Below are 25078 nucleotides of genomic sequence, written 5' to 3' on the forward strand. Positions count from 1 at the left end.
TCTACCTTACGGTATATATACCTAGGTATATATATATATATATATATTTAGGCGCTACCCGTCGTCGTTAGCCGGAGAAGGTATCCGCGAGGTCATCATCCGAAAAGTAGTCGTCGTCGTCGCTATCGAACAAGCTGTGGCCGTCAGCTCTAGCAGCTAACATCCGCGCGTACTTCGCATCTGGGCGCGACCCAGCGTACATGCTGGAGGCCATGGCTACCGGCGAGGCGCCTGCCCTCTGACTCACACGCATCGACTTCAAGAACGCGAGCTGCTTGCCCGCGACATACCAGACGAATTTAGGAGACCTTCTGTAATACATCTTGAACAGGCACGACGCTTTCAACAGGTCCCAGTTCGAAAGCTCGGCGTTGACTTGGTCCTCTTGCTGTAGGGCCGAGACGGTATTCTCACGGGCCGTAGGGGTGGGGGGGATTTCCCGCCACTTGTCGTAGATGTTGGTTATCTTCGCATCCCATGAGTCGCTCGATTCATGCCACGCTTTAGCCAAGGCATCGATGTCTTTCCTCAGCTGCTCTAGAATCCTCTCCCACGTAGATTTCTTGAAGCTTGCGCTTCTTTCGGCCTCCTTGCGTTCGTTTAAGGGCCGCTGAAACTTCTCGTAGTGCTGGTAATAACTGACGAGATCCTTGTCAAAGTTTTCGCCTTGGTCGAGGGACTCATTCAATGCCTTGAGCTCTGCCTCGATTAGAGGTTTCCCCACGCCGAATTTGACGTAGTCTATTATGTGGCTAGGCTCCCCAATGCCACTCCAGCTCTTCTTCTTGTACGCGGGTTCTGGAGGGTCCATCCGGCTTAGGGACTTGCGTAGGACAGCCCAATCCCGGTCTGTGAAAACGATCCCTTGCTTGGATCGATCTACTAGATTACTGATGAGCGTGCTTAAGAGGATCGCAGAGTCGTCCTTAACAGAATTCCGTTGGTAGCAGAACTTCTCCTTGTAGTTTGTGCATGTGCCTAGGAGGTTCTGTTGCATATTGAACCGGAATGCCATCGAAAGAAATTCCGAAGTAATGTCTTTCGAACCGGGCAGCTTACCAAGCCTGCCGTAAATCTGGCTCTCCTTGCGTATGATACCACGCTGGAACAGATCAGGGATGGGCGGGACCTCTGCGTTGCGAAAATTGTTTACGATGACAGGCTCCCAACAGACCCAGGCAATATCTCCATCGTAGTCGCCGCCGGAAAGCTTGTCAGCGAGTGGTATGTCGCCCTTGGTCGGAAAAATGATCACGTCCTTTAGAGAGCCTAATTCCGGTTTGAAAACCGCCCTAACCCTTTGGATATCGCTGGGGTAGTGGGCAGGCGTACGGGCGACGAGAACATCCATACCATGAAGGAAGGTTTCGGAGAAACCGGACTGCTCGTCGATAAATTTCGACGAGAACCCCAGATGAACTTCGTCTTCCTCGAGAACTCCGAGAAAGTCGACAACCATGTAAGCGTATGCTGAGCGCCCGACTCTCACATTCAACCGCTCGACGAGCTCCGTGCATTTGTCCCTCCGCAAATTCCAAGCCATCTCTCGAAGTAACTTCAGCTTAGTGGGCTCGAACCCACTATCGACGAGAAAAGACATAATGTCTTCCCGGTTCGTCGGGAGGCCAGCTGTGAATGGGACCTGCTGGTTTTCGACACGGGCTTCCCGGCGATTCGAGGGGGAGTTTTCGTAAACCCATAGCTTGAATTGGGTCGGGTCCTGCATAGCGGCTCTTTGGATGTCGAGGTCTCTCTTGAGGCTGTCCCTCATAAATTTGCCAATCTGGCTCTTCATCAGAGTCGCATCGATGGCTCGGTCTTCTAAGATGGGGAGAAGCTGGAGATTGAGGCTGGCAGCTCTCAGCTCTCTAGGTGCGTTTCGGACTTCAAATGTGCGATGGTCATCCTCGATATAATCGCACTTCCATTTACGCTGCGAAGGAAATGTCTCTATCCAAACATCGTCGCTACTATCGGTCGTATCGCGGATCCAGACGCCTTTCGCACTGCCAAACCGGCCTTGAAAGCCTGCCGGAACATCTACTAGACCTAAAGAGTTGCTTATGGCTTTCGCGAGAGCGTTGGACATACGAGCGATGCCATCGTTCATAACTTTCCTCGGCTCCCCGTTCCCTTTTTCTGGGGAGAGGATATCGGATTCTTGATGCCGGATTTGCTCCAGCTCAACAATCACTGTAGGCTGCGTACGGCTAAGACCTGAGAGCTATTAGCGATGCGCAGGGGTGAGGCAATGTTGATGGATAATACCTAGTGCGATGCGGGAGAAGAGTTTAAGCACTGTCTGCCCTTGGTTGTTAGAAATTTGTAAGAGCCAGTCCAGAAGGCCTTCTCGTCTCATCTTCGTGTGCGAGTCAGCAGATTCACCTTTTGGTGAATACTGGAGGTCTGCGTCTAGACGATGAAATTCATTGCCATCCTCGGCGAACATATAGATTCGCTCTTGGTATATCGTCTTAGTTTGAGGCCTGAGCGCATTTCCGCTTTCAATCTTCTTCGCCAGGGCAGGCTTGATGAAGAATGATGTCCACAGACGACCCAGGAGTACGTGGGTATTGTCGACTAACCATCGCTGGATACTCTCCACAGCAGAATCTAGGCCTTTGAAATCCTGTGTTTTCATCGACGGTATCACGACCTCAAGAAACCTGTCGGGTCCAAACCGACGATTGAGACGATGAGGGAGATCAAACTTGAGAGGATTGAGCTTGAGAGTAAATATAGGTCCCGTCGGTGCGGTATTCAAGTCTAGACAGGCGGTGAGAACAATGACCTGGCCAGAAGTAGAGAATTTGCCATTCAGAGCAGCTGCCCAAGCGTCGGGCCGGGATCTTTCAGGGAAGCTCTTGCCCCTGAACACGGATAGTGCCTGAATTCGTGCCCAGAAAGTTTTTTGATCAGTCCACGACGGATCGTACTCGAGCCGTAAAGCGTCCATCTGTACACCGCAGTGGAGAGAAATGCGCATGAGTTCCCATCGGATCGCAAACGGGGCACAGTCATAATGCGGAGGAAGTGGAGCTAGAGATAGTCAATATCGGTCCAAGCTTGAGGAGGGCTGAGCTTACGCCAAACAGCATGAAGCCGGTCCTCGAAATCCTGGCTGCCCGTGTAAGTCACACGAGGTGGCGTGCTGTCAGGGACATTTTCCTCTATGGACGAGAGAGCAGGAGAGGCTGGAGGAAGGACCGTCGCACGCGAGGGCGTGATAGGACGTTCAATTTCCTGTTCGACTGGGTAACTGAAATCCGAATAGGTCGATGACCCGTCATCAGCCAACTGTTCTGATCTTTGTTGGAGCAGGAGCCGCTCGACATTGTCAAGTGATATCTGAAGGGCCCGTTCGGTGCCAGAGGAGACCCCAAAGGAGTGCGAATCCGAGCCAGCTAACGAGGGCGGCGGTAGCAGTGGAGGCTTCGTATTCCCCGCGCTACTGGCAATAGCGGTGGTCTGCGTCCCCTGCGATGTTAAGGGCGTATCGCCGTCGGGACGATCCGAGAAGACTCGCGACGCATGGGTTGACTTGCTTATGCTCGTATCGAGGGATATTTCGAATAGACGCCTACCTTCTCTCGACCCTGGTGGCTGAACCGAGGCTGCCCGGCTAGGCAGGGGACTCTCCGTACGCACGCGTCCCCTATCAAGAATCGACAGCACGCTCGGGGGTCTCTCATCTTCAGGGTCACATTCAGTGTTGGCCTCCGACAGGACGCCCCGGTTTCTCTTAGGGGACGGGCTCAACTGCCACTCACGCGGTTGGCGTTTAGAGTGGTGTCTCGTAGAAGAAGGCGATTCAGACGCATGATGCGAGGACGAATCCGAAGTGAAGGAACGTGAAGACACGCTCGCCAAACCGACGTCGTCTAGGATAGCTTTGAGAAGATTGAGCAACTGGCATCGCTCGGGCTCGGTGGTCACTCGGGGTAGCTGAGTGGGAAAGGGGGTAAGACCGAGGGCGGCATGTGGTTTCTTCACCCACCTCCCGTGGATTTCTTTAGCCTTTTGATCGAATAAGGCTTGTATCCCTGCATGATTGCCCCTAAAATACTGGGCCTTCAGGCGCTCGTAATATTCCAGCTCCCGATAGTAGGGTAGATCCCGTTTCTTCTTGGGGGACAAGTTCGGCGGAGACCGCCTAAGGCTGAGGCTGTAGGCGTTGGAAAACTCTAGGAACCAGATATCAAAGTCGGAGACACTGCGATGCTCTCTCCCGGGCGTCGAGGGCACAGGGAGCACACCCGGGCCGGGATCAACGTGTCGGGTCATCTTGCATGCCTTAGCCCGCTCACCAGGGCAGACCCGGACGCTCCGCGATCCGATTCGACGATTCCCACGCAACCGACGATGACACCACCCGATGCAACTAGGAGGCTAATGTCGAACAACTACCTAGGCCCTCGCGAGCTGGCGGGCCAATCGGACGCTTGGGTACTAGTAAGACGCAGGTTCTGCAATGTACGATACTAGAGACGGACTAAGGGACTGGGGGAGGACCGGGGCAGGCCAGGACAGGGTAGGCCAGAGAAAAGCCCAAACCGAGCACCAAAAGCCCGTCCTAGTCTTCCTACATACCTAGATGCCAGATCCCGGGTCTCCACTGTGGAGGAGGATGTTCGTAGTCCCGCGCGTTGTCGTGGCAGGACCTCAGATAGATAGCGCCGACCCGGCCGCTCGGGGTCTGTGGGGGGGGGGAAGAGGGGCGGGGGAAAGGGTACAGCGAGTGAGACTGGAGATAGAGAGAATGGGGCAAGATAGCTAGCTAGCTAGCTTGGCAACGAGTTCGTTAGAGTGAAGAGCAGAGTTTTGATTTGTTTATTTATTAATTTTTTTTTTTAGGTAGAGATGAGTTTGCCGTCCATGATCCTTCTTTCTGCCCTCGTCGACGGGGACGAGACGCGAGATGTGGGGAGAGACGGAAGAGAAGGGGGAAGAAAGAGAAGAAGAGGAGGAAGAGGAGGCGCAATTTTGCTGTCGGGCTGAATATGCGAAGGGCTGCTGGGCATCCATGTCGCATTATCGGGAGGTTTGGGCAAGTTTGGGCAGGGTTTGTTGCTGTGACGAGCAGCCAGCCGGGCCACCAACCAAACGAGTTGGTACATATCGAATCTCGAATACGACTCGAGATATCATCTAGACGCATTCGCGGATTGCTTGCTTTAGTCGTCGGGTATTGAGCTCTGGCAGAGGCCTGCCTGTAATGCAGACGAGTGCAGACGCGATCTTCGTATCGCGTTCCTGTTGTGAGGAGAGACATGGGCAAGGAGGGCAGGTTACCCCAATTTACCCAATATAGGTACGCAGGTACCTGATGCGATTGAATCTGCTCTCTTGGAGACAGAGGTACCTACTGCAAGTTGGCGGGTTGGCCCGTGCGCAGTCTCTCCCACCTGATATTCCGTATACCTCAGGAGGCTAGGTACCTAAGGTAGCTGCCTGTATGGTAGGTACCTTGGGAGGTACCTAAGAGATAGGCTTAATAATAGAGACTACCAAGTAGCGCTGTCAGGAATCGAACCTATCCTCTATTATCAAACCTACGGAGCTCTAAGGTAGGTAGGTAGGTAGGTAGGTACCTGTATGTAGGCAGAGGATGGAGGAGACACCTAAGGTAGGCTCCATGCTGGGTACCTCCTGTTCGTCGTGTACGTACCTGATGTACATAAAGGGAACGAATCGCCGAGGTCTCTGATCGCCGAGCTGTGATTGGCCAGATAACCCCCCCCCCCCTCCTCGCCGGGTCACCGCCCAATCGGTGCCGGAATGTTTTTCCGGCCACAACTCGGCAGACCTGACCTCACCAAGGCGCGAGACCTCGGAGTGCTCGGAGTCTCAGCCCAGGCTTGGCCAGCCCGTCTTCCCACCCGCAGATGCAGCGAACACACACACCAGCAACCTGCCTATCGGTGCCATCAACCATCCCTTCTTCTTCTCCTGCCCCGCTCCCGTCAAACAGCGGCTCAGACCATCTTCGGTTTTCGGCATTCCACTCCCCCCTACCTGGCTGCCCGCTCCTTTGCTTCTTTCCCTTCACCACCTGTCTTCTGCTGATCTGCTCGTGCCGGACGCTGTCTTCCCGTCACCTCGCACTAGTTTCCACACCCCTGAGCGGCCCCTATCGGCTCTTGCAGCCGCTACGAGCCCTCGAGCTCTCGAGCCCACGCTCTGCGCTCTGCGAATCCATTGGAAGCCTTCCCGAGCCCTGTTGGTCTGGGCCCGAGGCGGACGAGCGCGTGCTTCCCCAGGTCCAACCCGGCTACGTTCTCCCATCCTACTCACGCCTTGTCCTGTGGCGGGGCCTGCTGAATAGCACCATTGGAACCGCCGCTCATGTCATCGGATCAAGACATCAATCAGGTCCCTATCCAGGACCTGACCCCGGAGCAGGCTAGCCATATCATACACTCCCATCGCAAAGTTCGCTATGGTATGTCCGCTCCCTACTGGCTGTGCCCGCTCCGTCCGTCCGTCCCCCTCTCTCTCGCCTCTCCCCGTTGTCGTACTAAGTGCTACTCTCTAGGTACGGCCTGTTGGCCATGCAGGTGAGTGCCAGCCCAGCCACTGGTGCAGTCGGTGGCACTTCCATACATGCGCGAGCATGCCCTTGCCGTCCTACCTTGTATATCCTACCTAAGACACACCGTGTGTAAGTGGCCGCCCCGGACTAAGCCCTCTCTTCTTCTCCCCTTTTAGGCAGCGGAAGGTGAAGTGCGACAACAAGCAACCTTGCGAGAACTGCGTCAAGAGGGAGCATCCGCAGCTGTGCTCCTATAAGCCCAACCGCTCGAGCGCTTCCAAGCAGACGTCCGTACCCGATAGTAGCCAGGGGAAGAAGAGACCCCACTCGCCCGATGATAGCATCAGCAATGGCCAAGGTAGTGATCATCAGCCCGAGGGGTGGCCCCAGACGTTAGGTACACCTTATTACCGCCCTTTGGGTAGCTTACCCAACGTGCTGACCGGTATCGAACCAAAGATGAGCCCGACACTGTAGAAATGTCGCGTTACGTGGGCCAGAACAGCATCCCTGCCTTATTACGCGACCAGCCGTCGCCCATAGAGACCAAGGACGGCGTCGACATACGTCGCGATATGCGTCCGATCCTGGGGCTCGACAACTCGGCCCCGTTCCCGCTGATGTCGTCGAAACACCTAGACCGCCTTACCCAGGATATATTCACCGAGCTTCCCTCCGACAGAGAAGTGATGATGTGAGTGATGGCGGCGCGCAACCGATGCCTCCACCAACTGTATTCGCATTTGATGTCGCTAATCCGCTTGCTCGATAGTCTGTTTAGAGCGTACAAAGAGATTACGCATCCGTTCTGGGGGTTTGTCATCGATATCGACGATCTCGAATCTCGCATCATGATATATCTCGAAGAGCGAGCGAAAGCAGCTAGGGAGCACAACAAGTCGAATCGGCCCGTCTCCGCATCGTGGCTGGCCATACTCTTCTCCGTCATGGCCGTCGGCTCGCAGTATCGCGACTCGCCATACCACATCCGCACGAGGGATGCCCAGAGATATGTCCAGATCTCGTTCCACTTCCTTCGCCTAGGAAACTTCCTTCTTCGGTAAGCCACGAAGCTATCGAGACCGAGTCAGGCTTTGAATCTGACGAGTTTTATCGTAGGCCAAATCTTGATTCCATCCAAGCGCTCCTCCTTACCGGATTCTGCCTCCTGAACGACATGAAGGCCGAAGCGTCTTGGGCCTTGATCGGCATGACTTGTCGATTGGCACAGTCTCTCGGGCTTCATCGCGCGACTGGGCAGGAAGATAACGGCTCAAGTGAGATGACGTTGAAAACATACGTGCGGCGCAAGCTGTGGTAAGAGAAGCTTGGGACTATCCTATACCGAACCTGTACGGCCAATTAACATGATGTAGGTGGACTTGTCAATGGCACGACACGTTGACTTCGCTATCTTTCGATCGGTAAGTGTCTCCCGGAAGTCGAAAGAGGGTGATCCTCCTCTCATTGAAGTATAGTCCGAACATGACGAACATCCAATGCTGCCCTATCCCGGTATCTCCTAGCTCTAGCGTCGAGGGCTTCTCGTATCTCGAGGTGATGTATCACCTCTGCCAGCTCATTTCGCAGAGATTAAATCCAGACGCGACGACTGAATATTCCTACCAGACGATTCTCGACAATTGCCGAGCCATCGAGTCTCTTCGCGAGAGAGTATATCCTCAACTACGCAGCAAAGAAGCCTGCAAGAGTGTGGTCGACAAGTTGCAACATTATGCGATACGGCTTCATACTGCTTTCGTGGTTTCCGTGTGCTGCCGGCCAGCCCTCCGCCGGGATTGCGCGCAACTAGGGCCCGCTGAGAAGAAGGCTCTGGCCGAAAAATGCAAGGATAATCTAACCGAAACTGTCCGGATGTTTCTGTCCATGCACCAACTGTCCTTTATCCCAACGCGCAGCTGGGCTTTCACTTACCATGGACTCTCCTCCGCCGTTCTCCTTGGGATACTGTGCGAAACGAAACTAGATCCCGAGGTTAGGCAGCTCCAAGGCGATCTCATCTCGGCTCTATCGGCCGCGGCAGCCAAGGAGCAGACGAGTCCTGCTCCCGACCATATTCCCAAAATTGACCGTGATATCGAATTATCCGGTCCTCTCGAGAGAGCACTAACAGCCCTTAGAAACATATATGATTATGGGTCTCTTCATGGAGCTTCGGCGATCAAGAGCGAGAGCGCCTCGGGTACTCGAACGCCTACCGGAGCAGCCCTCCCGCAAAGCCACCAAAATGTTGGCCATCAGTTCCGGATTCAGCCTGGGTTTGATAGACATCAGGACGCCGCTCTTGCTATGGCGGAGCTACAAAATGGGAATAGTCTGTCGGACTTCCCAACGTAAGCCGCCCTCCGCACGCGCGTCGGGTGACTGTAAGAAGCTGACTAGCGTAGAAGCATGTCTTACCAGGCGCCGATGCAGCCATCCGTCGCGATTCCGGATCTAAGTCAGCTGGATCCCGCGACGTTGGCACCGATGGAGCTCTACGATTCCATCTTCTGGGGTAAGTCGTGGCCTACAGGAGCATCCTCGAAGCTAACGAGTATCGGCAGAATCGCCAGACCCTTTCTACACCGGTGCCGACATGAACTTCGACTTCCTCCCCCAGGCGCCTCCGGGGCAATCACAACACCAATTTCATTTCTAATCGAGTTGCGAGGCAAACGCTGCCATGTAAACAGCCTCCGCTACTTTGGCGCTACCTTGGACTTCTTCCACAGGGGACTTGCGACCGCGATAGCGGTGGGATTCTTCTTTGAAATTTTGATTCGCAAAAAAGTACTCGTCTCAAACCCGTTTAAGCGTAGTTGGAGTTTATTCTTGTTTTTATATAGGTATATAATCAAGGGGATCACGACATGGTGTCAATGATCGGTAGCTACGAAGTAATGTTTCTGCCCTCCGTCAGATATCCATATTTATTGCCGGCGTTTATATATACCTACCTACCTATGCTCATACCTCGTACTTAAACAGGCGGCCTATCATCTATACTACATGTTTTCATACCAGGAGACTATTTCGCCACCCACACCTTCCATGGAGTTGATAGGTATAGCTTTCTATGTGACGTGTCTATTGTATAGGTATTCTAGCCGTCCTAGATCGGTGTCATATCGGCACACGTTATCCTTCTAACGGGGTAGACCACACCATGTTGGGTGTCGCTACTCAGGTATCCTACCTACGACAACGCGTCGAGCACCACCTTGCACATCGCGACGCACTTCTCCTCCTCGAGCCGCTGCGCCACCAGCTGCAGGTTCACCGGCATACCGTGTACCGCGTCGGGGTTATCTGGAGCGGGAAGAGGGTTTTGCCGTAAGTAGCTGTCCGCAGTGGTTGGGGGGGGGGACGGAGGGGGGGGAGCTTCGAGGAAAACCCACATTCGGCCTGGATCTGGCGGTCGAGATCCGAGAGAGGTGTATAGGCGTCGCCGAGGGCGACGTCGGCGGCCTTGTCGACGGTGACGCCCGAGGGGAAGGAGATGCACGAGTAGTCTAGCACGTTGTAGACGCCGGTGTAGCCGACTATAATAATATTGGCGCGGGCGCGCACGCGATGGTCAGCATTCGCCGCCTCCAGCGCTTTGGATCTCGTAGCGTGAAGAGGGGGGAGAAGAGGGGGAGGGGGAGGGGAGAAACTCACCGTGGCGGAACTTCCCGTTCTCGACGCTGCTGTAGGGCGTGGTGGGGCAGAGGATGGCGTCGATGCCGGCGGCGAGCCAGCGGTCGAGGTAGCGCTTCTGGTAGGCCTGGCGGTCGAGGTGGAGCTGCCAGCACTCGGAGGCGGAGAGCTCGCGGGCGTCGGCGTACATGCGCATCTCGGGGCGCCAGGGCTCGCCGGTGCGGGCGAGCTCGCGGCGGATGGCGGCGCCGCCGTCGGCGACGAACATGCGGTCGAGCAGGCGCTGGCCCTGGGGCTGGTCCTCGGAGGACCAGGCGAGGACGTGGTGGCCGGCGGCGCGCAGGGCGGCGGCGGCGCGCCGCAGCGCCCGCGTCACCGGCGGCGTCGGCAGCGCCATCCCGTCGTCCCACATGACGGCGACGCGCAGCCGCGCGGGCAGCGCGACGGCGCGCCACGGGATCGGCAGGCACCGCGGGTCGAGGCGCCACGGCTCGGCGCCGACCACGGCGCGGCTCCACAGCTCGACGTCGGCCAGCGTGCGCGCCAGCGGGCCGTTGACCGACTGCACGGCCTCCTGGCCGGGCATGCCCGAGCGGCAGCGCAGCGTCGGGAAGCGGCCGAAGGACGGCCGCAGCGTGAAGATGCCCGTGCAGGCGGCGGGGATGCGCAGCGAGCCGCCGATGTCGGTGCCGACGCCGAGCGGGCTGCCGCGGAAGGCGACGAGCGCCGACTCGCCGCCGGAGCTGCCGCCGCTCGTGAGGCCGCGGCGCCGCGGGTTGACGGTCCGGCCGAAGACGTGGTTGACGCTCTCGGCGATCATCATGGCCGTCGGCACGTTCGTCTTGACGTAGAAGACGGCGCCCGCGCCCGCGAGCAGCTCCGCGAGCACCGCGTCCTGCGCCGCCGGGTCCCCGACGTGCGACGCGAACCCGACCGTCGCGTCCAGCCCCGCGAGGTGGAAGTTGTCCTTGAGCGACACCGGCAGCCCGTGCAGCGGGCCGGTCGGCTTGCCCGTCCGCGCGAGGTGCGCGTCCCGCTCTCGGGCCGTCGCGAGCGCCCGCTCAAAGCACGTCTCCGAGAGGCAGTTCGTCTGCGCGCGTCGCGGGTGTTAGTTGTGGAGAAGAGGGCACAGTTGGGCAAAGGAGAGAAGAAAAGGAGGCGGGGTCGGTATGTGTGTATGTAGGTATGCATTACGCACCAGCTGGTGAGCGGCGGCGGCGCGCTTGCAGAAGGCCAAGGTGACGGCCTCGGACTTGAGCTCGCCAGACGCGAGTTTCGGCAGAAGCTCCTCGGCCGTGAGGTTCGTGATGGCGAGCTCCTCAGGCGTAAACCAGCCAGACGTCTCCGGGAAGCCGGTAATGTCCTCCTGGTCCTCGGGCGGCAGGAGGTGACTCGGGATGCGCCACTCCTCCGGGATCGAGCTCGCCAGCTGCTGGCGCTTCTTGGCGGCAAGCCCCTCCCAGTTGCCCGCCGTAGTCGTCGTCGTCGTCGCCGTGGTCGCCGTCACCGTCGCCATTTTGACCGCTTTTTGAAGAACCCAAAATTAACCTCCCAAGCTCACTTTGCGCAACCCCCTCCCTGGTCTGATAACAGGAATTTAAATCTTTTTAGGCGGCGTTGGAAAGCCCTCTTCTCCTCTCGCTCTTTCTCTAGGTTTATAGAACAATACCCGCAACACCAATCGCACGACGCCACAATCAGTAGCAGCTGAGAGCAACGAATAATAATAACAAGTGTAGGTATTGCGAAACACGGGGCAGATGTTCCTCAAACTTATCGTCATCAAAAACATCCGATATCGTCGATGCCATTACCTCTACGCCCTCATTCAGATCCCTGCGTTGCGCTAATTGAGACCTATGACCCGGTTGCCGGGGCTGTTCGCTGTCTCCGCCCGCCAAAGGGGGGGAAAGACACGTATGGGAGTTTCTGGGACGTAATTGCGGCAACGCAGGTCAGGCAGTCGGTGGTTGCGCCGAGATGCCACTTCGGGGCGCGAGCCACGCTTCCCGATCACACGGGGGATGACATTGACGCACAGGAGAGCAAACGCCGAGATCGACTTGAGAAGGTTAGGAAGCAGTAGCAGACCAGCCTCTACCAGCGATATCTTGACAGAAACGTCTGATACTTATCGCTAAACGGGTCCTTGGCTCCGTATGGGATGACAAGACGGGGGCGCGATAGGAGAAACATCGGCAGCACGCAGCCGAGCTATCGTGGCCGCGGCCCTCGTGTTATCAAGTTGCTCACCCCCCCCCTCCAATGCCCACAATGGATTGGCGATAGCAGAGGGATCGAAGTCCGGTAGCCCTGTTAATCAACCCCCTCGCGGCTGCAAAGCCGAATAGAGAGCAACCGAAGGGAGTAGACGAGGTCGACCAAACCCTCCTCAGCACGGCCTTTACCTACGTATCAATTCGTTCTACCGCAGGCTTGCTGGGATCTTTCGCGCCACCCGTATGGGCCCCCAAGATCGGAAGTGATCTCCCCTCGCAGTCCGGCCATCCTCCGGTCACTCTCTTGGCTTCATCTCATTTCTCCCCCGAGACCCCTACCGCGTTATCTCCCCTTCCCTTCCCCCGCAAATTCCAGTTCCGACATCGTGGCCCATGGGCCCATCTTGCAGATACCACCAGTAAAAAAGCGACCAGGGCCAGGGACAAGTATCTCCGCAGGGGATATTTGGAGATTTGGGGGGACAAATCGGTTAGCCAGCTCGAGATCGTATCGTCGTGCCTGCGCGCGCGCCCACCTACCTGGCTGGTCGCCCTCAGGCATGGCATAGAGGTATAAATAAATAGGATCCAGACATAGCACATACCTCTACTCACCAGACGAGGCTTCCACCTAACCCAATCCTAGGTATCTGCGCCCTCTTTTCCGCTTCTTTACCGCGCAAGGAAATACACTGTTCTCGTGCCCTGTCTGCGCTTCGCCCAGGAGTAAAGAGTGCCACGATGACGGCGACGGCGACGACGACGACGGGGAGATCGAGGCTATGGGAGTATTTCCACACGGAATACCAGCCTGGCGAACAGAAGCTAGTGCGCAAGATCGACTTTTTCATCTTGAGCTTTTGCTGCCTGAGCTATTTCACCAATTACGTATGTGCGCCACGATCGCCTCCAAGCCAGCCAGGTAGCAGCTAAGTTGCTCCGGGTTGTATATGGGTGGTTGTTCTAATCGATTCGGCGGAATTTTGTCACTAACGCGCAGACGGCAGCTCGACCGATCCAACCTCAACAATGCGTACGTGTCGGGTATGAAGGAGGACTTGGGCTTCGTAGGCGATCAACTGAACCAGATCAACACCTGCTTCACGATCGGCTACGTCGTCGGCCAGATCCCGGCCAACCTGTCGCTGCACTACCTTAAGCCGCGCTACTTCTTCCCAGCCTGTATGGTTATCTGGGCCTGCCTCACTATGGTCACCGCCTCCGTGAACAAACCCGAGAGCATCATGGCCATCCGCTTCTTTCAAGGCATCGCTGAAGCCACCACTTTCGTCGGCACTCATTATATCCTCGGCTCATGGTACACGGAGAGTGAGCTGGGGAAGCGGTCCGGCATATTTACCGCGTCTGGCCTAGCTGGAACTATGATCGGAGGTTTCATCCAGACGGGCATTTATTCCAGCTTGCACGGTAGAAATGGCCTCCCCGGTTGGCGTTGGCTGTTTATTATGGATGGTCTTGTAAGTGGCGCCTCCGTTCTCGATTCCGACTATCGGCGAAATGGGCCATTTCTGTGTGGCCCTCCTCTCCGACCTTGTACCCCCTTAACCAACCCCCTTTCCCCCCATGAGACGGCGGTTCCGTAGAGTGCTGCCGCGTACGGGCTGTTAATGCATCGTATCTAGATCACGATTCCGGTCGCGCTCTACGGCTTTCTCTTCTTCCCAGACACGCCCTCGACGACAAGTGCATTCTACCTTACGGAGTCCGAGAGAGCTTTAGCCGTATCTCGCGTGCCGCCGGTGGAGGACCGGTCTCCCATATCTTGGACGTTCTTCAAGAATTCTTTCTCGTCTTGGTTCTTTTGGGGATTTATGGTCCTATGGATCATTGCCGGCGAAACCGAGTCTTTCAGCACTAACGCCCTGTTGGCGCTGTACATGAAGAGCCATCCGACGATAAAGTATTCGGTGGCCCAGCTAAACAACTACCCAACAGGCGTGCCCGCGGCTGGCATTGTGTCGACGCTCTTCTGGGCGACGCTTACTGACTTCCTTAGAGGCAAGCGTTACCTAGTTGGTTATTTCATCGCCATCACAGGCGTAGCCACCTCGGCCATGATCTTAGCGGCCTCCAAAGACCCGACGAATCCGGCGTCGACCATGATCGTGTTCGGCGCCTACTACTGGGCGGGCGCCGTCTATGCTTGCCAAGCTACCTTCTTTGCTTGGGCTAATGATGCTCTTCGCTACGAGCCGCACATGTTCCGAGCCATCGTGCTCGCCGGTATGAACCTCGGAAGCAACGCCGTGAATGCTTGGTGGAGCATCGTATTTTACGGGGCGTCCATGGCGCCTTGGTTCATCGTGAGTCGCCAAACCACCCTCTACCCCCCCTACTTTTTCAAAGGTGCGCCATACTTACTGACGGTACTAGAGGGGTATGTGGGCAATGATTGCCACATCTATCCTGCTAGGTATCTGGACTGCTGTTTTATCATACTCAACGGTTAAGTATGAGAGGGCGCGAAGGGCAGAGCTTAGCGAGGGTGTCGGAGGCCTTAAAAATGTCAACGATGAGGCATAAATTTTGGTAACTCACTTGTACAGGGGATAATTAAAAGCTTGTAGTTGTAGCTTGAGTCGTGGGGTCTTCTTGTGATCGGTAACTCATGAGGTTGCCTCCCCTTTGGTCCAACTAACGCGGATATATTATGAGGGTCCTCGCTTTCTAGAACCCCGAGGCACATCGGCCAATGCATAACAATAAGAGACTCAGGTTTGACTGGACGAAATTGGGTGTATTGGGGCAAGCCAGGGCAGTGCTGCTCGTTCTTTTGGACGCGTGGATTCGATACCTAGATTAGAGTGCTCAAGGGCTAGTCACCGCCGACTCACTATTCCTGCATATTCACGATTTTGTTGTTAAAAAGATCCAATTATGAGGCATCATCGCTGATGATGTTCTTGTGTCTTTCGGCATATTTCGGCATATTTCGGAATACCTATAATGTGAATCACAGACCAACGATATCGAGGCCACGCGATAATGAGTAGGGAGTGCAACCATATCCCCGTGAGACACCCTCCGTACTCTCCTGAAAGGGTCGACGAGCAGGTGTGGCCAGATGGTTGGGTGTCAACAGCTGGGATGGGTGGTCAGCGAAAAACGAGGACGGTGGCCTCACTGGACATCCAGGGGGGGGAGGGGTGAGGATGCCTCTTAGCTTCCTCTGGTACACAACGGCAAATATTATGGACGGGGGGCAAAATCTTGGATCGGACAGGAAGGTGAGCATCTTGGTGCCGCCCAAGATCTCGATCGAAGGACAAGCCTACGTTCGGATATGGACCATGGGCTTCTGATACTCGTTTATAGACCTCGACGATGCTCGGATGGCGGCTATATAGCACGCCTTCACTTTGCTCGACGTAAGATGGACGAGGGAGCAGCGGAGCAGCACGCGAAGGGTATGCGTGGGTGATGATTCTCGTTAGCTGCCGTGACGACCTCACGAAGAGCGGCTTGGGCCAAGTTCGTGGCGGATAGCAGTGGCGAGAAGCCCGGCAAGCCTCCTCTGTATAACACAACAGACCCGGGCCGGGGCTATGTAAAGGATGTAGACAGAATGCCGACAAAACCCTGTCCCGTCACGCATTATTGGACAGGCTAGCTGAGCACGTCGCTGTAGCACAATCAGGGGGGGGGGGTTCGGCTCAGGATTTACTCGTCGAAGTAACCAGAGCTTAACGGCGCGGCAATGTTCTATCGGCGAAGGTGAAGGTGATGGCGGATGCCGACGAGATCGCAGTGTTGGGTAATGTATGATGCGGTCGGCAGCCAGGGACCTCGACGCAGCGGGTTATTCAAGTTGACTACGACGCTGTTGTTGTTGCTCGTGATCGACTTAAATCTCCGACCCGGGCGGTGACAGGTGCCCACTTATGCCACGGTGCAGGTATTCCTACCTTAGGGGGTAGGTACATACCTCCTAAGTACGTCAATGCATCAAGTAGGTACATGTATGTAGGAGGTATGCATGGATGTATGTACCTACAGAATATGAGATACATATCTCGTGCCCACTACATACCTGTACTTAGAGGTATCCGGACCGCATCAGCTACCTACAGTTAGGTAAGCTAAGTTAGGAGGTACCTAACATACAAGAGCAAGGGACCATTACACATTCACGCCTACATTAGGTACCAAGGTACTATGTTCCTCGGTGCCTGGCTACCTCCTCTGGTACTGGGTGACGATAACACCGCATGGGAATCACTACCTAATAGATGACCCGAGATGCTAACTGAGGAGGTACAGGCTGCCTGGGGTTGCAGGTATGGTTACATACATCATAGAGGTACCTATATCCGATACCTTAGGTACCTGTCGCTACTTGCATCGCTGGAGCTAGCCTAGGTAACGTTGTCGTGTGGGGCATACATAGGTAATATTCTCGTTACCATGCACATTATGGGCCATCTCGGCTGCCCTTTTACCCTAGGTACCTGCCTACCTACGTAATAAGCTACGCAACTTCTCCGGGCAGATTTGGACCCTTTCCAAGGGCGTGGTTGCGTGTAATGTAGGTATGATATATATTACCTACCTAGATATATATGAATGAATATGAACGTAGGTGTAGATATTTCACCGACCAACATGGCGATGCTAGAGCGGGCACAAGCACTAGAAATTGCTCCCTCTACTCCCTCTACTTAACATCCATTCTTCGGTGCGGTCGAGCATACGTAGGACGCTTAGGCATAGAAGGTATCCGTAGGCACTGGTACTATTAGTACATTGAAAGCTACCTAGACCTAGACCTACCTCGAGGTTCCTATCTTATGTATCTGACTGCCGTAAAGGTACCTACCCTAACCTTCGGACCTACCTTAGGAGGTACCTAACTTACACCTCGTGATTTACCCTAACCCTACCTAGATTACCTGGATAGGCGTGTAAGTTTACATGCCTCTAACAAACTTACACCCTTCATCTTACGCCAAAGCGGGCGGTCGACAACACCCATGTATAATATACGACAGGCGTAGGTATGCCTGCGCGTTCGCGGTCCCCAGAGGTAGGTATTTGCATATCTCTCAGAGGTCTTGGCGTCTGTGGATATGTACACGAGCCTGCTGTCTCATAACAGATCCCGAAAGAGGGAAGATGTCTCTCAATGGTCCGGAACGTGTTCCAGACGCCTTCTCATTGGATGAAGAACTTGAAGACACCTAGTGCCCCGACTCTCAAGCAGAACTCGTGATACTCTCAGTAGGCCGGATCCGACCAATGGCAGTTCCGTTCCGATTACTCGATTTGGGTCCTCCGTTTCTCGAGAATGCCGAGTTCCATCTTCCACGAATGCCTCCCTCTGGCGACAAACGCGACGCGAATGCCAGAGGCGTCTGGAGGCGCAGGTGTACGGGTGCCTTACGCGTAGGTACTCGGGCCGGTCACCTAAGTTGGGGGGAATCCATGTGTATCGTGGACGGGAGAAGTGGTATAAATACCTACCTACGTCAAGGTAAGGAGGAATGGGCTATGCAAGCCTATCTAGGGGTAAGATGGATGCTACCCGCCTACCTACTACATAGGCACCTCTTACCTCGGAAACCGCCTAGGCAGGCCCATCAAGTACCTACCTCACCTACACATGAATATGCCTGGCGAGTAAGCAGGCTAGCAGAAAATCTGCCATTCGTTCTGTCGCCCTCACGCAACGCTTAGGTGCCTTGCTGGTGTGGACAGGCTGGTAAATACCTCCTACTTATCTCCTCCACGTCCCAAGCTGCCGACGGCAAGTACCTACGAGGTGTTACCAAGGTATATCAGAAAGCCGAGGCGCTTCAGCGTCTGAGGATGTGGACAAGTGCGAAGAAGCTCCTATACACCTCCCCGATGGTTTTATACACCGGGGCTGGAAATACGGAGGGGCAGGAGGCGGTGTTCGCGAGGTAGCTGGATAGGATGGTGGGCTGGCTACGTGACCCGACAGCTTCGGGAGAGAAGGAGGCAGCTGGACTGGGAGTTGTCGGGCAGGCGGAAAGGGGGCGGGCAGGCGGTAATCGTAGACACACACTCTCACAGACCGTCACTTGCGCACACTCGCACACCTCCTCCTTACATCTTACTCGCCTACGCCCGTCAGAGTCCAGATTACCTCCTTGCCTTCACCACTTCACCACCTCTTCCCCTGACTCCCTCTACTCACCGCGTCGCCAACGACGCGCCCTGTGCTACTTGTGGTAAACACGTCTGGGTCAGGTATCCGTCCCACGCTTCCGCCGAGCCACGACTAACACGCTTCGGCTTCGAAGGCCTGATAGATCCCCTGCCCGCCACGGAGGAGAGCCCGAATCCTTTCCGTAGCCTGATTGGCCGCATTCGGTCCATCGTGCCCGCTGTTGAGGCCGGCTGTTAATACTCCTCTTATACTCGTTTTAGCGTCACCAAACACCCGGGCTACCATGTCCGGTTTTGACGGTCGGCGGGAATGAGTTTTGTTTGGTCTGCTATGGAGTGTTTATTTGAGAGATACAAGTACGCGCAGGAACCGGTACCGATGCCTGACAGCTATAAACGCTTGCTTCCGGCACCTATGCCTCCTGGATCGTCCCAGGCAAGTCTGTCGGATTATTCTCTCCAGAGCGAAAACGGTCGGCCTGTCAAGAAACGCAGTGTCTCCAAGGCCGCCTGTAACAACTGCCGTCTTAAGAAAACACGAGTAAGTGCACATCACAGCTGTCCCATGTCCTCGGCAAAGCTTTTCTCCGGGTCGTTGACCTGTCTATAGTGCGATGGGAATAGGCCGGCCTGCACGTCGTGCTCCAGAGCCAGTATAGACTGCAATTATGTAACCGCTAGCAGTGACGAAACCCCCTTCATGGCGCTTAAGAGGGAGGTCGAGTCCCTGAGGAGGTCCACCGAAGACTTGTTAGAGCTGTTCCACTTGCTAGAATCGGCGCCCGACGTAATTACTATCGATATACTGAGACGGATAAAATCTACCGGAAATCCAAACGAGGCAGCGAACGATCCTTCCGACGTTTTGTGGGCTGTCAAGAAAGTTTTGGAAGACGAACCCCTTTTACCCGTGAAGTTGTCTAACCGACAACTCGTGACCGGCCTCATCCCCGAGACCCAACAAACCCCCGAATACGAGCTCATGATGCGTTGTCCTACCACATACCCCATGCTGGTTCCGATAGAGGCAGCTTTCCTCAACATTGCCGATCTCATCCGGCCCGCTACCTTCGAAGCAGAAAAACACCCGAGTTGGTAGGATACACTATTCCTATATGGACATTTTCCCAAAGCTTTTTCGTGGGCTCGCAAATCAACCCTGACCCGCCTTACCGCGCGAGCTGCCACCCGGCTAACTGAGACGAACAGCGCGGCCCAGGGAGACACCCTGTCATCCTCGGCTGTCGTTGATTTAGGCCACGAACTTTTCCCCAATATCAGGAAGCCGGTGTTTCTAGGGACAGATGGATCAGATTTGGGAAGCTTTGAGCCCCTGGTGTCTATGTACACGGTAATAGATGACCGACTGAAGGACTTGGATATTCAGAAGTGGACCGCGGTGCCTATCGCGAACGAATTAGCTGCCACGCTTATCTCGCTCCACCTCGAGGTTGAGAACCCGTGGTGCCCTCTGTTCGATGCCGATCTGTTCCTGGAAGATTGTTTGCAGGGGCGGACCCATTTCTGCTCTCGTCTGCTCGTGAGTGCCCTGTTAAGTTGGGCGTGTGTAAGTCGAAACTTATACAGATGCATTCTACAGTGGCTAACAAGTCATATTAGCAATGCTACGCAAGCCTACAGCCAGAGGCTGCAGGCTTTGTCTCGGCCTTCGAGCTGGAAGCTGAACAGTTGTGGTCGGTGGAAAAGTTCAATAATACGTTGACCGCGGCGGCAGCATCCCAACTGCTGAGCAATACGTCGGAATCCCGAGGGCGTGGTGAATTTTCGAAGCAATGTCGTGAGGAAGGAATTCAGATGGGGAAGCGAATGGGCCGTGAGTTCGCTCCGGGGATTCCTGATATATTTGCGTCCTCGTCTTGCCGCAAGCCGTAGGCGGCTCCAAAGCAGTGCTGACCCTGAAAACTGTAGTCTTTGGAGTAGGTTCTGAGAATGCATCTGCCTTGACTTGGTGGGACTATCATCAAGATTGGTTGAGAGCTGCTTGCCATACCTCGTGGGGGATATTCTCGTGCGCCTGGTAAGCCGTTCTGCAGCGGAGATATAAAGCTGATTCCTTCCCATTTACCAAGCAACTACTCATAGTCATGGATGGCAGTACGCGTTCTCTACAGTCTTACCGAGCAGAAATTGAAGAGCCGCCTCTGCTTCCTATGCCCGGGGAGTATCTTAAGACGCGTGGATTTGCCCACGGTACTCGAGCTCAACCACCTATTCAAGTTGGAGACACCTTCACCATTATATGCAGACTCAGCCTAATCGCGCACGACATTATTTGGACCTATTTCGGCAAAAATGGCCATGTTCCTGCTGATCGAGCCACGGTTGACTTTGCTGAAACAGCCTTCCAGAGACTATTTGACTGGGCGATCTCACTTCCTGTCGAACTTTCTCCAGGGAGACGCAACCGACATTCTGCTCTAGCGTTACAGTAAGGCCCATTCATCGAAGAGGGTGTTCCTAACACCATTCCACCGTTCCGAATATTTCCGTCGGCCACACTACATCGTTCTGACTCGAGTTCTTTTCCCTTAGCCTTTACTACCATTGCATTGTGATGCAGCTATTCTGGCCGTTTCTGCAACAGTCCGGTGATAAGGCGATCGTGGTGAAGCAGCTTACCTCGGGCGTCGTTACCGTACAAGGCATCCACGAGGCGTCGGTGAATCAACTTAAGAGACTTATTCTTATCTACTGCATCGACCTGGACAAAGCGTGTCTGTCGGCATTGTGGAACACTGCGCTTCTCTACCTGGCGAACGCCATGCTCTGCGAAACACATCGGTCAGGAAATATGCGGGACCCCGAGTGCCGATTCTACTTCGCGCTCTGTGTAGCCGGCTACGAAAACATGTGGTACGTGACACGGGAACGGCCCCTCTCATCTTTTACCTTGAAGGCCTCCTCCATGCGGTTTGCTGACCCTCTCACAGTATGTGGTTCAGTCTTCTCGTTTGTGCCTGATAATACCCTCTCCGTTGTCCGTCCGCACTCGCGCGGCTATACCTGTGTAATATCAGGCCCGACGTTGGCGGTGGTCGTCAGGTTGCATTGCCCACTCCCAGACGTTAATTCGATGGCAGATTGTGTTTTCAGAGTGGTCGAAGTGACTATACTTGGGCTTCTCAGTATGGCGCTACGCAACGGGTTTTTGTCTACTCCCGAGGCCAACGCCGTCCTGAATTCCATAAAGGCCATCGGCGGTCGATACGACGCGGACACTGCCGCTCGAGGGACATTTATGGTGGACCTCGAACTGGCAATGACGAATCCGACGGAGGCGCAGGTACAGACTCTGGCAAACGCATTCCACGAGATGGCAACCTTTCGGGAGTTCACCACTGGTGAGCTCCGGTAGGCGGGGATCGGAAAAGGTTACGAAGGGATTTAAACAAGCACCGGCATCGTACCGACGAAGGCTCGAAGGCGCCTCGATGATTGCCTAGCGACATTTTAATGCATATAGAGCCTGGAAAGGACTTGAAGGCCTAAATGGGGATATGTATTGGGGCCGATGATGCCCGAACCGGCTGAAAGGGAGACCCGGCGTGGCCAGGGATCTCAGGTGCCCGTTTCTAATATGGTTGGTGTGCGGTGATTGCTGGCTGATGCTAAGTCTCGTTACCCACCCCCTTGCGTAGTGTAAAAGCGAAGTCTCTTCTCTCCCATTACCTGGTGGGTGAAACGAAAAGAGAGGAATTAGCAATAGCTATTACCTAGATAAGTCGCACGCATAAAAGAGCAGCGGTGGTATGGACGGGTAGGAGCGGCGTTATAGGCAAGCCGGGGTTTTTTTATATATTTACCCCTCGGCGCCGATAATGAATAAAAGATAGCCGTAATGGCGGGACTCCCAGGTACCTAGATACCTCGCACAATCTCGCCGCAGCCGCCCGCCCGAAGTACCTCGATTCTACTCGGACGTACCTGTTTCGCTCTGCGATAGGTACGTCCACAGGTACCTAATGTACCTACCTAGGTATGTATGTACCTATGTATCTAGGTACCTCAGGTGCCTCTCTTGACCTCCCTATCTCGGCTTGTTGCTATCTCCCCCGCCTCTCCCGACTTCTCTCGCCGCCTCCTGGCCCGTATCCGCCCCTCCTCTACCTGTCTGGACCCCTACTATCTATGGACGTGGGGTGACGCACCTATGCCACATGCACCCATGCATCCATGTGCGTATCCGCCCACAGAGAGACGAGATGGTTACAGAGATGGCTGGAGTCTATTGTGCCCGCAGGGGGAGACCTCGAGGCGGCGCGGGGATGGGACCTGTTCGTGGCCACCCCGTCCTCGTATCGCCCCTCAACGCCCGTAGGTACGGCGCCGTCCGTCCCCGACTGCTCTCCCGCGAACCTCGAATCGTGCCGAGATACCTCATCTAGCTCGAAGACGTGTCTTTGTGCGACAGCCCAGTTGGTCGATTAGCGGGTGGATAGTCTACCGGTAGGTAGGCAGGCAGGCAGGCAGGCAGGTAATTATATCACGGCACTCTGGGCGCAGCACACCTTTCTCTCCGCCGCTGTCCCGCCCTCTCTCGAAGGACGACCGGGAACGCTGGACACCTATACCTAATCTACCCTCTCCTCCCCGCTTCCTCCAGGACCCCGAGGCGAGGCGAGGTCGCCGTGATGGCGTGGCTGCTGTCGCTCGAGGGGCGGTTCAAGGCGCTGCCGGCGGCGGTGGTGCGCATCGTCGGGACGCTGGTGGCGGCGAACGCGGTGGTGTGGGCGGCGGTGGCGGTGGTGCTGCACTACTACCCGGCGCAGATCGGGCCGGCGGTGCTGGCGTACACGCTGGGGCTGCGGCACGCGCTCGACGCCGACCACATCAGCGCGATCGACCTGATGACGCGGCGGCTCGTCGCCGCCGGCCAGCGGCCCGTCACCGTCGGCACCTTCTTCAGCCTCGGCCACTCCACCATCGTCGTCGTCACCTGCGTCGTCGTCGCCGCCACCAGCGGCGCCCTGCGCGACCGCTTCGATGGCTTCCAGTACGTCGGCGGCATCGTCGGCACCAGCGTCAGCGCCGCCTTCCTCGTCCTCCTCTGCCTCGGCAACGGCTGGGTCCTGCACCGCCTCGTCCGCCGCCTGCGCGCCCTCCTCCGCGAGCCCGACCCGCACCACCCGCGCGCCGACGCCGACGCCGACGCCGACGCCGACCCCGCCCGCGGCGAGGACCACGCCGTCGCGAACCTCCAGCTCGAGGGCGCCGGCTTCCTCGCGAACGTGTTCCGGAAGCTGTTCCGCATCGTGGATCGCCCGTGGAAGGTTCGTACGTACGTGCCGTGGGTGGTTAGCTATACAATGTGTGACGATGCGCGCCATCACGGCAGGGGGGAGGTGAAAGCATGTTGCTGACGCTGCGACCGCTGGTAGATGTACCCCCTCGGCGTCCTGTTTGGACTCGGGTTCGATACTAGTTCCGAGATCGCCCTGCTGGGTATTGCGAGCCTCCAGGGGGCCCAAGGGACGAGCCTCTGGATCATTCTCATCTTCCCACTCCTGTTTACAGGTACATTGCTGCCCTATGCTCGAAGCCATTTTTTTTTTCTTGGCCGTTTCCTTCTGACCACCCCCCGCAGCGGGCATGTGCATGCTCGACACGACGGACGGGGCGCTAATGATGGCGCTGTACACGTCGAAGGCGTTCGCGCGGGACGCCGTCGCCGTCCTGTACTACTCGATCGTGCTGACGGCCATCACGGTAACCGTGTCGGCCTTCATCGGCGTCATCCAGATCCTGTCGCTCGTGCAGAACGTCGCCGAGCCCGAGGGCCCCTTCTGGGACGGCCTCGACGCCATCGCCGAGCACTACGACATCGTCGGCGCCGCCATCTGCGGCCTCTTCCTGCTCGTCGGCGTCGGCTCGGCTCTCGCCTACGGACCCTGGCGCCGACGCGCCGACGCCCGACGCCGGAGGCGGCTGGGGCTGGGCGCAGAAACGGGAACGGGAACCAGGTTACGCCAGGAGGAGGAGGAGGGGGGGGACCGGAGCGGCATCGAGGGCCCGGTGCCTGGTAGGTCTCAGTCGGATGATACGCAGACGAGGTACCGTGATATAGTCGACTAGACCCATGGCCTTCCATGGAGGCCGTCGAGTCATCGGGGCTACGTTGTGTGTTGCGATGGGATCACGGGAACATTTGTCTATTATCTGGCAATACCTGACTCTAGAGGACGGGGAAGAAGTTAGTTTGTTTAGTTGGGAGGGAATAACTCAAGTAAATATGGAGAGAGCTGCTCAGTATTCGAACAACAGCTTCACCGCGAGCACACGGATTTTTGATGCCTGTCGAGTAACCCTTTTTTCCATATATAGGGAACATATCACTCACAAGGCCCTTTTAGAGACGATGGAAAGGACCTGCTCTATAATTTGCCTAGACCCGGTCAAATTCGCGATCCTCGTCAGGATCAGAGGCTACGGAAGTGACTGTGCAGCAATCTCAAGCGTCTACCCTAGATAATATCTAGCTTCCTGACCTTATCCCCCCTCTCTCTACCGCACTCGG

At 55.9% G+C, this 25078-nt stretch overlaps 6 protein-coding genes across 6 annotated transcripts; 4 read left to right on the plus strand and 2 right to left on the minus strand.

The window, feature by feature from the left end:
- Positions 1–67: 67 nt before the first annotated feature.
- Positions 68–4284, minus strand: GGS23DRAFT_591960 (RNA dependent RNA polymerase-domain-containing protein; the record flags this gene model as incomplete). Its single annotated transcript, XM_051517808.1, has 3 exons — positions 68–2217; positions 2269–3039; positions 3087–4284. The coding sequence occupies 3 exons, from the start codon at positions 4282–4284 to the stop codon at positions 68–70; spliced, it is 4119 nt and encodes a 1372-aa protein (XP_051376875.1).
- A 1922-nt stretch (positions 4285–6206) lies between these two features.
- Positions 6207–9503, plus strand: GGS23DRAFT_15422 (fungal-specific transcription factor domain-containing protein). The gene is made up of 10 exons (XM_051511378.1): positions 6207–6442; positions 6536–6557; positions 6709–6929; positions 6992–7226; positions 7305–7592; positions 7652–7849; positions 7909–7956; positions 8011–8886; positions 8941–9050; positions 9100–9503. Exons 1-10 carry the CDS (start codon positions 6346–6348, stop codon positions 9192–9194), a joined length of 2190 nt encoding a protein of 729 aa, XP_051376876.1. The 5' UTR covers positions 6207–6345; the 3' UTR covers positions 9195–9503.
- On the minus strand, positions 9311–12199 carry GGS23DRAFT_608725 (amidase). The gene is made up of 4 exons (XM_051520227.1): positions 11373–12199; positions 10196–11264; positions 9934–10077; positions 9311–9844 (listed from the first exon to the last, which is right to left on the minus strand). Exons 1-4 carry the CDS (start codon positions 11688–11690, stop codon positions 9732–9734), a joined length of 1644 nt encoding a protein of 547 aa, XP_051376877.1. The 5' UTR covers positions 11691–12199; the 3' UTR covers positions 9311–9731.
- A 935-nt stretch (positions 12200–13134) lies between these two features.
- On the plus strand, positions 13135–14937 carry GGS23DRAFT_602065 (MFS general substrate transporter; the record flags this gene model as incomplete). The annotated part of the gene is made up of 4 exons (XM_051519272.1): positions 13135–13281; positions 13401–13871; positions 14037–14717; positions 14788–14937. The coding sequence occupies 4 exons, from the start codon at positions 13135–13137 to the stop codon at positions 14935–14937; spliced, it is 1449 nt and encodes a 482-aa protein (XP_051376878.1).
- Positions 14938–18922: 3985 nt separating this feature from the next.
- Positions 18923–21919, plus strand: GGS23DRAFT_602066 (uncharacterized protein; the record flags this gene model as incomplete). The annotated part of the gene is made up of 9 exons (XM_051519273.1): positions 18923–19084; positions 19154–19638; positions 19753–19789; positions 19829–20110; positions 20164–20377; positions 20493–20581; positions 20634–20992; positions 21097–21417; positions 21691–21919. 9 exons carry the CDS (start codon positions 18923–18925, stop codon positions 21917–21919), a joined length of 2178 nt encoding a protein of 725 aa, XP_051376879.1.
- A 1175-nt stretch (positions 21920–23094) lies between these two features.
- GGS23DRAFT_15704 (Ni2+/Co2+ transporter transition metal uptake transporter) lies at positions 23095–24686 on the plus strand. Its single transcript, XM_051511397.1, has 3 exons — positions 23095–23834; positions 23943–24078; positions 24149–24686. Exons 1-3 carry the CDS (start codon positions 23196–23198, stop codon positions 24634–24636), a joined length of 1263 nt encoding a protein of 420 aa, XP_051376880.1. The 5' UTR covers positions 23095–23195; the 3' UTR covers positions 24637–24686.
- Positions 24687–25078: the final 392 nt, after the last annotated feature.

Source organism: Durotheca rogersii, assembly GCF_024521655.1.
Source record: "Durotheca rogersii strain YMJ 92031201 chromosome Unknown GGS23scaffold_1, whole genome shotgun sequence".
In the NCBI taxonomy this organism is placed as follows: Eukaryota; Fungi; Ascomycota; class Sordariomycetes; order Xylariales; family Xylariaceae; genus Durotheca; species Durotheca rogersii.